Source organism: Oryx dammah, unplaced genomic scaffold (assembly GCF_014754425.2).
Source record: "Oryx dammah isolate SB20612 unplaced genomic scaffold, SCBI_Odam_1.1 HiC_scaffold_1, whole genome shotgun sequence".
In the NCBI taxonomy this organism is placed as follows: domain Eukaryota; kingdom Metazoa; phylum Chordata; class Mammalia; order Artiodactyla; family Bovidae; genus Oryx; species Oryx dammah.
In genome coordinates this window covers 103,698,641-103,711,542 of record NW_024070185.1, presented here as the reverse complement: position 1 = coordinate 103,711,542, position 12,902 = coordinate 103,698,641, and the positions used below count along the sequence as shown (strand labels likewise).

The 12,902-nt window shown below is 46.3% G+C and overlaps 1 protein-coding gene across 1 annotated transcript in view; it reads right to left on the bottom strand.

The window, feature by feature from the left end:
- The window catches only part of PAPPA (pappalysin 1), a 263,068-nt gene that overhangs the window by 13,981 nt on the left and 236,185 nt on the right, over window positions 1–12,902 (bottom strand). The window contains exon 22 of the mRNA XM_040238522.1: window positions 11,448–11,546. Coding sequence (XP_040094456.1) covers window positions 11,448–11,546 — 99 coding nt within the window. The remainder of the gene's footprint in view (window positions 1–11,447; window positions 11,547–12,902) is intronic.

The following is a 12,902-nucleotide window of genomic DNA, read 5'->3' as shown; positions in this document are numbered from 1 at the left end:
TGATGGAAGGTGGGTGGTCAGGGTGGGGCACGTTGAACACACAGAACTTGGGCAAGAGACCTGGAGTGAGTCATAAGGATGAATGGAGAAGAATGTTCTTGGCCAAAAGAACAGCTCGTGGTGAAGGCTGGAAGGTAGGAGGATGCCTGGCCTGTGTGCAGGGTGGCAAGGAGTCCCGAGGGCTGGAGAGAAGTGGAGGAAGGTACCAATAGTGGGAGGGTTGGTGAGGTCTTGGGGTAGGCAGAGCACTCAGGGCCTTGCAGGCTGCTGGGAGGACCAGTGTTCACTCTGGGGAAGTGGAGAGGCACAGAGAGCTGTGTGCAGAGATGCAATGCCATCCTGACTCCTTTTCAGAGGACCATTCAGGTTGCTAAGCTGAGACGTTAGAGCTGTTGACGTGCACCCCCAACTCTGCAAACAACCCTCTATCAGCTCTGCTGAGATGACTGCTTCCCATCTAAAGCTTCTGACTGTCTTCCCCTATCTTAAAGAATCACTAGCCTCCTTAGACCAACGAGCTCCACTGGGGTTTCATGCCCTTTCCCAAGAAAGCAGGTTTTCACTTAGATTTGAGCAAATACAGGTGGCAGGCCTACACTTCATCTTATCAGTTGGGCATGTCATCCTGTGCCGAGACACACTCCTGGGACCAATTTTTAACTCTCTCCTGGTCCCCTGACCCTGATTAGCCTTCAAGTTCCTGCTCAAGGACCACCTCACTCAGGAAGCCACGTGGAGAGTCATTAGACATGAATCTAATCCGAACATCAGGAGATAAAAACTCAAGGCAAGCCTGGCCTGGCCAAGGTCGCAGAGCTGAGCTGTAGAGTTGGGACCACACCGCAGCTCCCCAGACATCTTCCAGAACCAGTCTCTTAGCAGCCAGCCGAAACATGACCACCACCATCATTCCAGGCCACCGCGCCTTGGAGAACACTGGTGTGTCAAATACCTGAAGGTTATTTCTCTTCCTCCCTTACACCCTGCTACACATGTGGACCTAGAATGAGTCCAGTTAGAAAGAATGATCGTTTGTTGTTGGTATAGGGGGAAGCTGTTGAAGCAACCATTCTGGAGATCAGTGCTGTGTTCTATACTCCTCTTGGCTCCAATAAGAAAATACTGAGTCCCCCCTCTTCCTGTCTGCCTTGCAGTGCACACAGGTGCCTGGGTAGGAGGCTGGGCATGCCTGGCAGGTAGAGTTTCCTCAGACAGTCCTGCACTGTCCTGTTTTGTCTTCCAGAAGGGCCCAGGTCACCCCACGAGGCAGATGAGGGGAACAGCTGGGGTCTGCACAGATAAGCGAGGGGGGAAGGTTGGAGGGAACAGACAGATATCATTCTGGCTTAAGTGACAAGGAGGCCTCAGCTCCAGGGACCAGAAAGAGGTTTTAGGTGGAGAGTAGGAGAAAGGATCCACATAGTCAAAGGCTTTGGCATAGTCAATAAAGCAGAAATGGATGTTTTTCTGGAACTCTCTTGCTTTCTCAATGATCCAGTGGATGTTGGCAATTTGATCTCTGGTTCCTCTGCCTTTTCTAAAACCAGCTTGAACATCAGAGAGTTCAGGGTTCATGTATTGTTGAAGCCTGGCTTGGAGAATTTTGAGCATTACTTTACTAGCATGTGAGATGAGTGCAATTGTGTGGTAGTTTGAGCATTCTTTGGCATTGCCTTTCTTTGGGATTGGAATGAAAACTGACCTTTTCCAGTCCTGTGGCCACTGCTGAGTTTTCCAAATTTGCTGGCATACTGAGTGCAGCACTTTCACAGCATCATCTTTCAGAATTTGAAATAGCTCAACTGGAATTCCATCACTTCCACTAGCTTTGTTCCTAGTGATGCTTTCTAAGGCCCACTTGCCTTCACATTCCAGGATGTCTGGCTTTAGGTGAGTGATCACACCTTCGTGATTATCTGGGTTGTGAAGATCTTTTTTGTACAGTTCTTCTGTGTATTCTTGCCACCTCTTCTTAATATCTTCTGCTTCTGTTAGGTCCCTACCATTTCTGTCCTTTATGGAGCCCATCTTTGCATGAAATGGTCCCTTGGTATCCCTAATTTTCTTGAAGAGAGCTCTAGTCTTTCCCGTTCTATTGTTTCCCTCTATTTCTTTGCATTGATCGCTGAGGAAGGCTTTCTTATCTCTCCTCACTATTCTTTGGAACTCTGCATTCGAAAGGTGAAAAAGTTGACTTAAAGCTCAACATTCAGAAAACTAAGATCATGGCATTCGGTCCCATCACTTCATGGCAAATAGATGGGGAAACAGTGGCTGACTTTATTTTTCTGGGCTCCAAAATCACTGCAGATGGTGATTGCAGCCATGAAATTAAAAGACACTTACTCCTTGGAAGGAAAGTTATGACCAACCTCGACAGCATATTAAAAAGCAGAGACATTACTTTGCCAACAATGGTCCGTCTAGTCAAGGCTATGGTTTTTCCAGTGGTCACGTATGGATGTGAGAGTTGGACCATAAAGCTGAGCGCCGAAGAATTGATGCTTTTGAACTGTGGTGTTGGAGAAGACTCTTGAAAGTCCCTTGGACTGCAAGGAGATCCATCCTAAAGGAGATCAGTCCTGGGTGTTCATTGGAAGGACTGATGTTGAAGCTGAAACTCCAATACTTTGGCCACCTGATGCAAAGAGCTGACTCATTTGAAGAGACCCTGATGCTGGGAAAGATTGAGGGCAGGAGGAAAAGGGGATGGCAGAGGATGAGATGGTTGGATGGCATCACCGACTCGATGGACATGGGTTTGGGTGAACTCTGGGAGTCGGTGATGAACAGGGGAGGCCTGGCGTGCTGCGGTTCATGGGGTTGCAAACAGTCAGACACGACTGAGCGACTGAACGGAACTGAGGAGGAAGGAAGTGCAGGAGACGCCACGGAGTGCTTCACCCTGCTCCTGGAGTTCCTACCCGGGACCCCAGTCCAGCAGGGCCAGGAAGCAAGAGGAAAGGGACTCCAGGAAGGGCAGGGCACAAGCCCGGAGCAAACGGATGTTCAGAACAAGGGTCAGAGGCAGGTGCTGTGTGACTTGGACACATGGTTTGTGTCTCAGCTCTACCGCTTACCAGCTGTGTGACCTTAACCCATCTAAGCCTCAGTTGTACCATCTGTAAGGTGGGGCTAAAAAAGACCGTGCCCACAGCAGGGCTGCTGTGCTGATAAAATAAAATGACACATGGAAGAAAAGGTGACGCTGTGCTTGGTAGACAGTAAGCTCTCTGAACACAGTAGCTACTCTGTCATTTGCTTGGTGTCAGGAAATCCTAAATCCTACACAGAGATCTGCCCCCTTGTATAAGTGATTCCACCTCTCTGAGTCTCAAATGTGGGCTTTGTTGGACGGTTCTGGTTCTGGAGTCTAAACAGAATAATACGCACAGAGATGCTAACCCGCAGCCAAGCACTTGGAGGTGCTCAATTACGGTCATTCTGGAAAGTGCAGGGAGTCAGTCTACGCTGTCAATGAAATTCTGAGCACCAGGCTGGGAGTTTACGGGCAGGGGACTTGCCATGAGATGGAACTGGGGCCATGAGTACAGGTGGGAGTGAAATAGGCCAGCAGGTAAGAGATGGGAGGGGTATGGCGGTGGGGCGGGGGGCGGGGGGTGGAAAGCCAGCCTCTGGCACCTCTCCTGCCCCAAGAGGCTTCCTGCTGTGGAAGCTGGAGACAGAAAGGCAGGACTTTTTTGTGCCCAGGGGAAACTCCTGTCTGGGCAGTCAAGGATGACTGGCAGGGCTGGGAGACTCCACTATTCCCCACCCTGGGGAAAGCTGCTCTTGCCTTGTCAAAGTGAGTGAGCAGGGGTCCCACACTCAAGGCTCCCTGGCATTCTGGGTCCACAGCGAAATGTCTCCAGCTGGACCAGGTAGGGTCATGCCCATGTGCACTGAGGACAGGTTCTGCAACCCTGTGCCCCGGCTTCCCTCTTCTGTGGTGCAGCCCCTGCAGCAGAACAAGCTGGGCTTTGGACTTAGACGGTATTGGCTTCGACTCTGGCCCATGGCACTTGCAGCCAGTAAACTCAATCCTGTAAGTACTTGCTAAGCCTGAACTTAAGGGCTTCCCTGCTGGCTCAGCTGGTAAAGAATCTGCCTGCAGTGCGGAGACCTGGGTTCGATCTCTGGGCTGGGAAAATCCCCTGGAGAAGGGAATGGCTACCCACTCCAGTATTATTGCCTGAAAAATTCCACAGAATGGGGAGCCTGGTGAGCTACAGGCTACAGCCCATGGGGTTGCAAAGTCAGACTTGACTGAGTGACTAACACACAAGCCCAAACTGGTTCCCAGTGCCCTGCCAGGGTTGACATGAGGATTAAAGAAGATAAGGGAGGACGCGAGTCTGACGTGCGGCAGTTCACTAACAGGTGTCCTGTCTTATTATCTTCTGCCTTTATAAAGCAGCCACTGCAAGGACAGTTGGCTGGAGATGAGAGAGTAGAAGGGTTTCAAGAAGTTGGAGTTTATGTAGAAGTTAGATTGGGGAATTTAAACTGTAGGAGTGTGACTTTAATTTGAATCACCTTTGTTCTCCAGAAGTCAGACTTCAGGAGTCTCACATCTAAAGAGATGTCCAGACACTTCTGAGCACGGGATACCTATGGTAAAGCCACCTCACTATGACAGAGACCGTCAGGCTCTCTAATCCACAGGTGAAGGTCACACAGAGTTCCCGCAGCTCTCCCCGTTCCTCTCCCAACCTCCATTCACCTGCACCAGGAAAGTTCCTACCCATTCTTCAGGTCTCAGTGTAAACCTCTCTTCCCTCAAGAACGCTTTCTCTGACCTTCACACTGTTCTCCAAATGACCCCCCACCTTCCCGTCACTGTCCCTTCTGCAAAGGTCACTAAATACATAGCTACAGACCTCAGTGGGGCTTTCCTGGTGGCTCAGTGGTAAAGAATCCACCTGCAAGCAGGAGATGTGGGTTCGATCCCTGGGTTCCAGACGATCCCCTGGAGAAGGGAATGGCAACCCACTCCAGTACTCTTGCCTAGAGAATCCCCATGGATAGAGGAGCCTGGTGGACTACAGTCCATGGGGTTGCAAAGAGGCAGATGCAACTGAGTGACTAACAACAGCAGCATGCCTCACTGCTGATAATCTGGCTCCCCTAGCAGACCAGGAGCTCCACAAGGGCAGGTGTGGCGCCTGGACTCTGCCGTGTGCCCAGCCTGGTCCAGTGCTCAGCCCATAGAGATGCTCCATGAACACACATCTCCGGTCACGGAGGAAGCCTGCTCACCTACATTCCATCGCCTTGGCCAACAGGAAGAAGTAAAAAAGTGGGAGAAGGTAGTCTTTTAACACAAAAGGCTAAAATTACATTCATAATGTAGGTAGAAAAGGGGAAAAAAAGGACTAGGAAACATATTCAGAACTAGCTAGAAAACAGACTCTGGGTCCTTGACTCAAGAGACAACACTCATGTCTGAGCCCTGGAGCCTGAAACTGCTGCAGCTGAACCTAGTATAGGAAGAGAGGGTCAAAATGACCACCTGAGATATACATCTATATATTCTAGTGACTGTAACCACCTGGAATCTGCACCTGAGCCTGAATTACGACTGCACGTCCCTACCATGCACTCTGTAGAAATAACAATCCGTTTAAGAAAGTTTCCCAATAAAATTCGTTTTTATATTTTAATATATTAGTTTTATATTTTAATGTTTTAGTACGTAAGTTATAGTTGGTAGGAAAATTCTTTTAATCAGAGCTGCAGTTTCTCTAGCTGATGGTGTCAGATGAATCACATGTCATAATTCTACACAAGCTTCATTGTCTATTCACTGTCAAAGTGGCTGACTCCAAGGGAGTGAAAGAGACACACTGTATTCATTTGGCATCAGGAATCGAGAGCCTTCAAAACACTCACACCTGGAGGGGGGATTGAAATGGAGGATGAGTAGGAAATGGCGCTCCCCTTCTCCCACCGAACACTACAAATACATCTACAAGAAGAACCATTCACCCAGAACAGCTAGTGAATGCCGACAGAAGACCTCAGACTTCCAGAGACAAGGAAACCTCCTCGTAACCAGGTAGGACAAAAGGAAAAACAAAAGGAAGGAATCTGAATGGAGCCTGCGCCCCAGGGAGGGAGCTATGCAGGAGGAAAGGTTTCTGCACCCAGGGGCGTCTCCTCACCCGTGGGAACGTCCACTGGATGGAAGAGGAGCTGCGAGGAGAGCACAGCAGCCAGGAAGAGAGTGCACAGCAGCCCCCCTGTGCGCCACATTCCTCTGTCGGTGCAGGGCGAGCTAGGTACAGAAGATGAAGCTTCAGAGGTCAGACCCAGGGAGAAGAACGCAGTTGGCTGCACAGAAGACCCCAAAGAGACTAGACTGTGGTAACCAAGGGTGTACCTGGAAGAAGCCTGGGCCCCGCAGCGTCAAGGTGCTGTTATGAGGGGTGTATGAGGAGAGGGGTGGGACCACCATCAGGGCTTCTTTGCCTGTGCATGCTCCCACACACCAGGACTCCACCTACACGAGCTCTGGGAGCAGGCATTAGTCCTACCGCCATCGTGGGCTTCATAGGTGGGCGCAGGCTGATGCCACGAGACCTGTGAGTAGGTGCCAGGCCCCAATCCTGCTGTTCCAGGAGCCTGCAAAGGGCCACCGTAGCGGCAAATCCCATAGCAAGGGGACAACGGCCAGCACCTGGTGAAGAAAGGGGCAGCAAGCCCTTGATCCCAGAAAAGATGGCAGAGTGGAGGGAGCTGAGCTCAGTTCCTCCCAGAAAAACACTGAGATCACAACTAACTGCTGACAACCATCAGTAGGAAAGCGTGGAGCCTACCAACACAGAGATTTTACAGACTAAGAAGCCACGATAAGAGCGCAAGAGGAAGGGTGCTTTCCTGATCTAATCAAATCCCACAGCTGCTGGGCGGGTGACCTGCAAACTGGAAGACAACTATACTGCAGAGGTTCTCCTGTAAGAGTGAGTGTCCTGAGCCCCACGTCAGTCTCCCCAGCCTGAGGGCAAGGCACCAGGAAGAAGAAACCCCAAAGCATCTGGCTCAAGTGTGGGAGCTCCTCGGGACTGGGGGAAATGACAGGTGTCACTCTTGCAGGACACACAGTTTCACATACACTACAATCAGGACTACTCTGCCCAGTAAGGCCCTCATTCAGATTCAACAGAGAAATCAAAAGTCTTACAGACAAGCAAAAGCTAAGAGAATTCAGTACCACAAATCCTAAAGGAACTTCTCTAGGTAGGAAAGAAAAGGCCACAACAAGATTCAAGAAAATTACAAACAGGGGCCTCACCAGTAAAGGCAAACATAAAGTTAGGAAATCATCCACGCACAAATATGTCAAAGCCAGCAATCATGAGAAGAAGCAAGTACAGGTACAGGATATTGGAAATGTGTTTGAGAGATCAGCAACTGAAAACAATCTGGTACATATATAGACTGCTATATCAAAATCTAACGGGAGCCACAAACCAAAAATCTACCATAGATACACACACAAAAAAGAAAAAGCAATCCAAACACATTACTAAAGATAGGCACCAAATCACAGGAGAAGGGGGAAAAAAGACCTTCAAAAATACCCAAAGCAATTAACAAAATGGCAATAAGAAACATTCATATTGATAAGCACCTTAACTGTAAATGGATTAAATGCTCTAACCAAAAAACACAAATTGTCTGAATGGATATAAAAGCAAAACCTAGGTATATATACTGTCTACAAGAGACTAACGTCAGATCTAGGGCGCTCTACAGACTGAAAGAGAGGGAATGGAGAAAGGTATTCCATGCAAATGGAAATCGAAAGAAAGCTGGAGTAGCAACACTCATGTCAGACAAAACAGACTTTAAAATAAAGAGACAAGGAAGGACTCTACATAATGATCAAGGGATCGATCCAAGATATAACAACTGTACATATATATGCACCCAACATAGGAGCCCCTTAATATATAAGGCAAGTGCTAACAGCCAGAAGAGGAGAAATAAGACACAATAATAATGGGTGACTTTAACACACTACTCTCATACATGGACAGAGCATCCAGACAGAAAACCAAGAAGGAAACACAGGCCTCAACTGATATTTTTAGAACATTCCATCTGAAAGCAGAATACACTTTTTTCTCAAGTGCGTGTGGAACATTCTCTGGGATGGATCACATCTTGGGCCACAAATCAAGCCTTGGTAAATTTTAGAAAATTGAAATTAAACATCTTTTCCAACCACAATACTAGGAGTTAGACATCAATTACTAGGGGAAAAAACTTTAAAAACACAAACACATGGAGACTCAACAATATGTTACTAAACAACCAATGGACCACTGAAAAAATCAAGGGAAAAAAAGTACCTAGAGACAAATGACAATGAAAACATAACTATCCAAAACCATTGGGATGCAGCAAAACCATTTCTAAGAGGGAAGTTTATAGCAATACAATCCTACCTCAGGAGACAAGGAAACTTTCAATAAACAACCTAGCCTTATACCTAAAATAACTAAAGAGGAACAAACAAAATCCCAAGTTAGCAGAAGGAAAGAAATCATAAAGATCAGAGCAGAAATAAATGAAACAGAAATGAAAACGGTAGCAAAGATCAATGAAACTTAAAGCTGATTCTGTGAGAAGATAAGCAAATTGGTAAACCTTTAGGCACACTCATCAAGAAAAAAAGGGAGAAGACTCAAATCCATAAAATTAGAAATGAAAAAGAAGTTACAGCATAAATATAAATGACCAGGAGAGACTACCAGAAGCAACTACTCACCAATAAATTGGACAACCTAGAAAAAAATGGACAAATGCTTAAAGGATACAACGTTTCAAGACCGAATCAGGAAGACATAGAAAATATGAAGAGACCAATCACAAGTACTGAAATTTAAACACAGATTAAAAAACTTCCAGCAAACAAAAGTTCAGGACCAGATGGCTTCACAGCAAACTCTATCAAACATTTAGAGAAGAGTTAACACTTATCATTTTGAAAATCTTCCAGAACTGCAGAGGAGGGAACATTCTCAAACTCATTTTATGAGGCCATCATAATCCTGATGCCAAAACCAGACAAAATACACCACACGCACACAAAGAAAATTACCGGCCAATATCACTGATGAACATAGATGCAAAAGTACTAGCAAGTCAAACCCAACAATACATTAAAAGGATCACACATTATGATCAGGCAGGATTTATCCTAGGGATGCAAGGATTCCTTAATATCTGCAAATCAATCAGTGTGATACGTGACATTAACAAACTGAAGAATAAAAGCCATATGATCATCTCAATAGATACAGACAAAGCTTCTGACAAAATCCAGCATCTATTTATGATAAAAGCCCTCCAGAAAGTGGGAATTTAACTCAACATAATAAAAGCTATATAAGACAAACCCACAGCTAACATCATTCTTAATGGTAAAAAGCCAAAAGCATTTCCTCTAAGATAGGAACAAGGCAAGGAAACCCACTGTCACCACTTTCATTCAATATAGTTTTGGAATCTAATTTTTAAAAAGATACCAGTGAACTTATTCATAAAACAGGAACAGATTCACAGATATCAGAAACAAACTTATGTCACCAGATGGGAAACATGGCAGGGGAGGGATAAATCAAGAGCTTGGGATAAACACACACACACTAACGTATGTAAGACAGATAACCAAGAAGGCTGTACTGTATAGCAGAGGGAACTCTATGAAGTATTCCTTAATCTATATGAGAAAAGAATCTTACAAAAGAAGGACTATATGTATAACTGAATCACTTTACTGTACACCTGAAACTAACAAAACTCGGAAAACCAAATACATGCCAATAAGATTAAAATATTAAAAATGCTCACATCTTATATCCTACTCATGTCAATTCCAAGAATCAGTTGTAAATGAATAGAGTTATAGAATATTTCTATGCAAAAATCTTCATTAGCATCATTATCATTGTGAGAAAATGAAGTCACCTAAAAGTTAAAATCAAAAGTTGGAGATAAATAGTTTCATAAATTATTGTACATCACAACCATATACTAAGTATACTGACAATACACAGCAAAGTAAACACAATCAGATAAGCCTGGCACCAACCGAGAGACATAGTAACAAGACTCCAATTTGAGTCTTTCTTGGGTCTTGCCCTGTTTAACCCTTCATTTAGAATCAGAGCATCTTTCTTGAAGGAACAACTTGTCTTAAGGACACTGCAATACAAAGGGATGAGGATAGAAGCCAGGAGCTGTGCTCTATCACTCACTATTCTTCCTTGGACAAATCATCCCTCCTTCATGGGTCTCAGAACCCCCATTAAGGAAATGCAAAGTCTGGACCACTGCATCACAGAGGGCTCTGTAGCCGAAATGACCACGAGTCTGTGCCCCCTCCTCTCTCAAGAGCAGTTTCCCCTCTTTAAAATGAGAGAGGGTCAATGATTTTTCAGCTGAGAATATATATGAGCATGAAGATAGAAACTGTTCCCGAAGAACTCATTCATCACAGGAAGACTGTTTAACTCACACTGGGCCAGGCTGGTCACCTCTCTCCCAACTCTTGGCTCAGGCCCCAAACTGTGGTTCCAGCTCTCACCAGGAGGAAAGTGGAGGTGACCACTCCTCTCTGGGTGGGTGCCACCACAGCTCACCTGGATGAACACTTGAATCACTCCCGCTACATCCCATGTGCTAAGGAAGAAAATGGTGACCAAGAGCACACCCGTTAATTTTCCAGGTGTGAACAATAAAAGAGATTATTCAATGCTTAAAGATCATAACTTACCTTGTCAGGAACGTCTCATCTTGCATCTTCCCCTAGGCTTTAGCCATACTCCCTAAACATGTGTGCTCTCTAGGATTTTGCATGCCAGCCTCCTGCCCCAGACACTTCTCCTGGCCACCTCCCTGCCCCTTCTCATCCCTCAGTTGTGTGCATTGATGAAGATCCCTCCACAGAGACTTCTCCAACCCTTTGCCTGGGCCCACAGGGAACTCTGTCCTTTCCTTTAAAAAGCATTGCTCTTCAACTTGGCAGCTTCCATACCTGACTTTAAGCTGCGAGGTTAAGGGACCATCTACAAAGATCATCCATGCAGCTCCACACCTAGTTCAGGGCTTAGCACATGATATGAGCTAGTACTGAGTGAAATGGAGGAGGGCATGGCACCCGCTCCAGTGTCCTTGCCTGGAGAATCCCATGGACAGAGGAGCCCTGAGGGGCTACAGTGCACGGGGTCGCAAGAGTCAGACAGGACTTAGCAACTAAACCCCATCACCACTGAGAAAGAATGAGAAATCCAATGCAATAGAACACAGTGAAACCTGTAGGGGAGTGCTGACACAACCAGGACAATGGGTTGTCCAACACCCAGGGGTGATCTTGGGCCAGTAAGTTGGAAACACCTGCAGGGGTGGCTGCAGAGGGGGCGCCCTGGCCTACCTACCTTTTTGGTCTTCACTGTAGAAGCACAGCAATCTCCACCATCATAGTTGCAGAAGGCGCGGTTGTTGATGGCATCACAGTAATTGTCTCCCATGAAGGGCTGGAGAGAGACAGGAAGAAGGGAGGCCTGATTAGCATCCTGGAGTGAGAGGTGACTGGCTCCTGTAAATATTCAGCTGTCTCTCTTCTTCTCACAAACCTCCGAGTCAGCCTACCTGGCTTCAAATCCCTCCACCCTTTTGGACAAATCATCATGTCTGCCATTTTTAAAGACTCTTAACTAGCCAAGATCTTTCCCTACCCAACTACAGTTATGCTAGGAGACACACACTTATAGGCTGGGTGCGCAAAAGCACAGGAGAGACCACTCTGTCCTCCCGAAGCACAGGGCTCCTTTCACTTGGAGAAATAAGAAAATCTGACCCCTCCCCTACTTTCCTGGAAGTAGATATTTACAACCATAATTTACAATAAAATATATGCAAATACACTGGGAAGCTGAATGTAAACTAACAAAGAACTAGAGAGACTGAACCTAAGAGTTCATCGGGATTTGGCACAACGGTTGGTGTGTGATTGCAGGCACTTTCTCCTCTAACACAAGAGTATAGATATACTGGACGTCACACACCTTCCATGTTTGTTTTCCTCTTGTTCTCAAAAAAACACGTGAGGTAGGCATTGCTCTTCCCACTTTACACATTAAGACCTTGAGGCTCAGAGCAAGAAAGGGACTTGGCCACGAGCAAACTGGCAGAGGCAGAGTAGAGATTTCAATCTAAGCTGACATCTCATTTTTCTTTACCCTTCTAGGTTATTCTAGAATATGCCCATTTCTCTCTTTTCTTCCCCGTGTTTCTCCAACTCTGTGATGCTTGAAAGATGAGGAAAAGATCATGGAGTTATTACTGATCTGAACCCAGAGTCAGCTTAGGGCAGAGGCAAGGGTCTCTGCAGCCCCCAGCAGTTACATTTCCTGCCTGAACACTTAGCATACTGTCTAACCTGGTTGGCTACTCGGTCATTTTGAGTAAGTGGCTTATTGTCTCTGGGCCTCAGGGCTCCCAGTGGTAAAATAGAGGCAGGATTAGACCACTGTTTTCTCAAAGCAATGAACATTCCCCTCCCCTCATCAGAGATAATACTGTGTAACCCTTTAATATAGAAAGGAAATGAAAGTGAAACTTCTCTGATTAAAGTTCGGGTTGGGAGTCTCTGATGCTCAGTGACTTGTTGATGAGAAAGAAGATGTCAATAGCTGGCTAAGGCCCCTGCATCCCAGCACAACCTCTATGATCCAGCCGTCTCTCCCTCCCATCCTGACTTCTCGTGGGCTTGCTCTGGGGAGAACCAGATTCACAAGGAGTCCAGCCTGTGTGGCATCCTTTTCTCTTGCATCTGTGCTCCAGATTCGCAGAGTCTTTGTACCACCAACTCTTGAGGCCTGATTCCATTT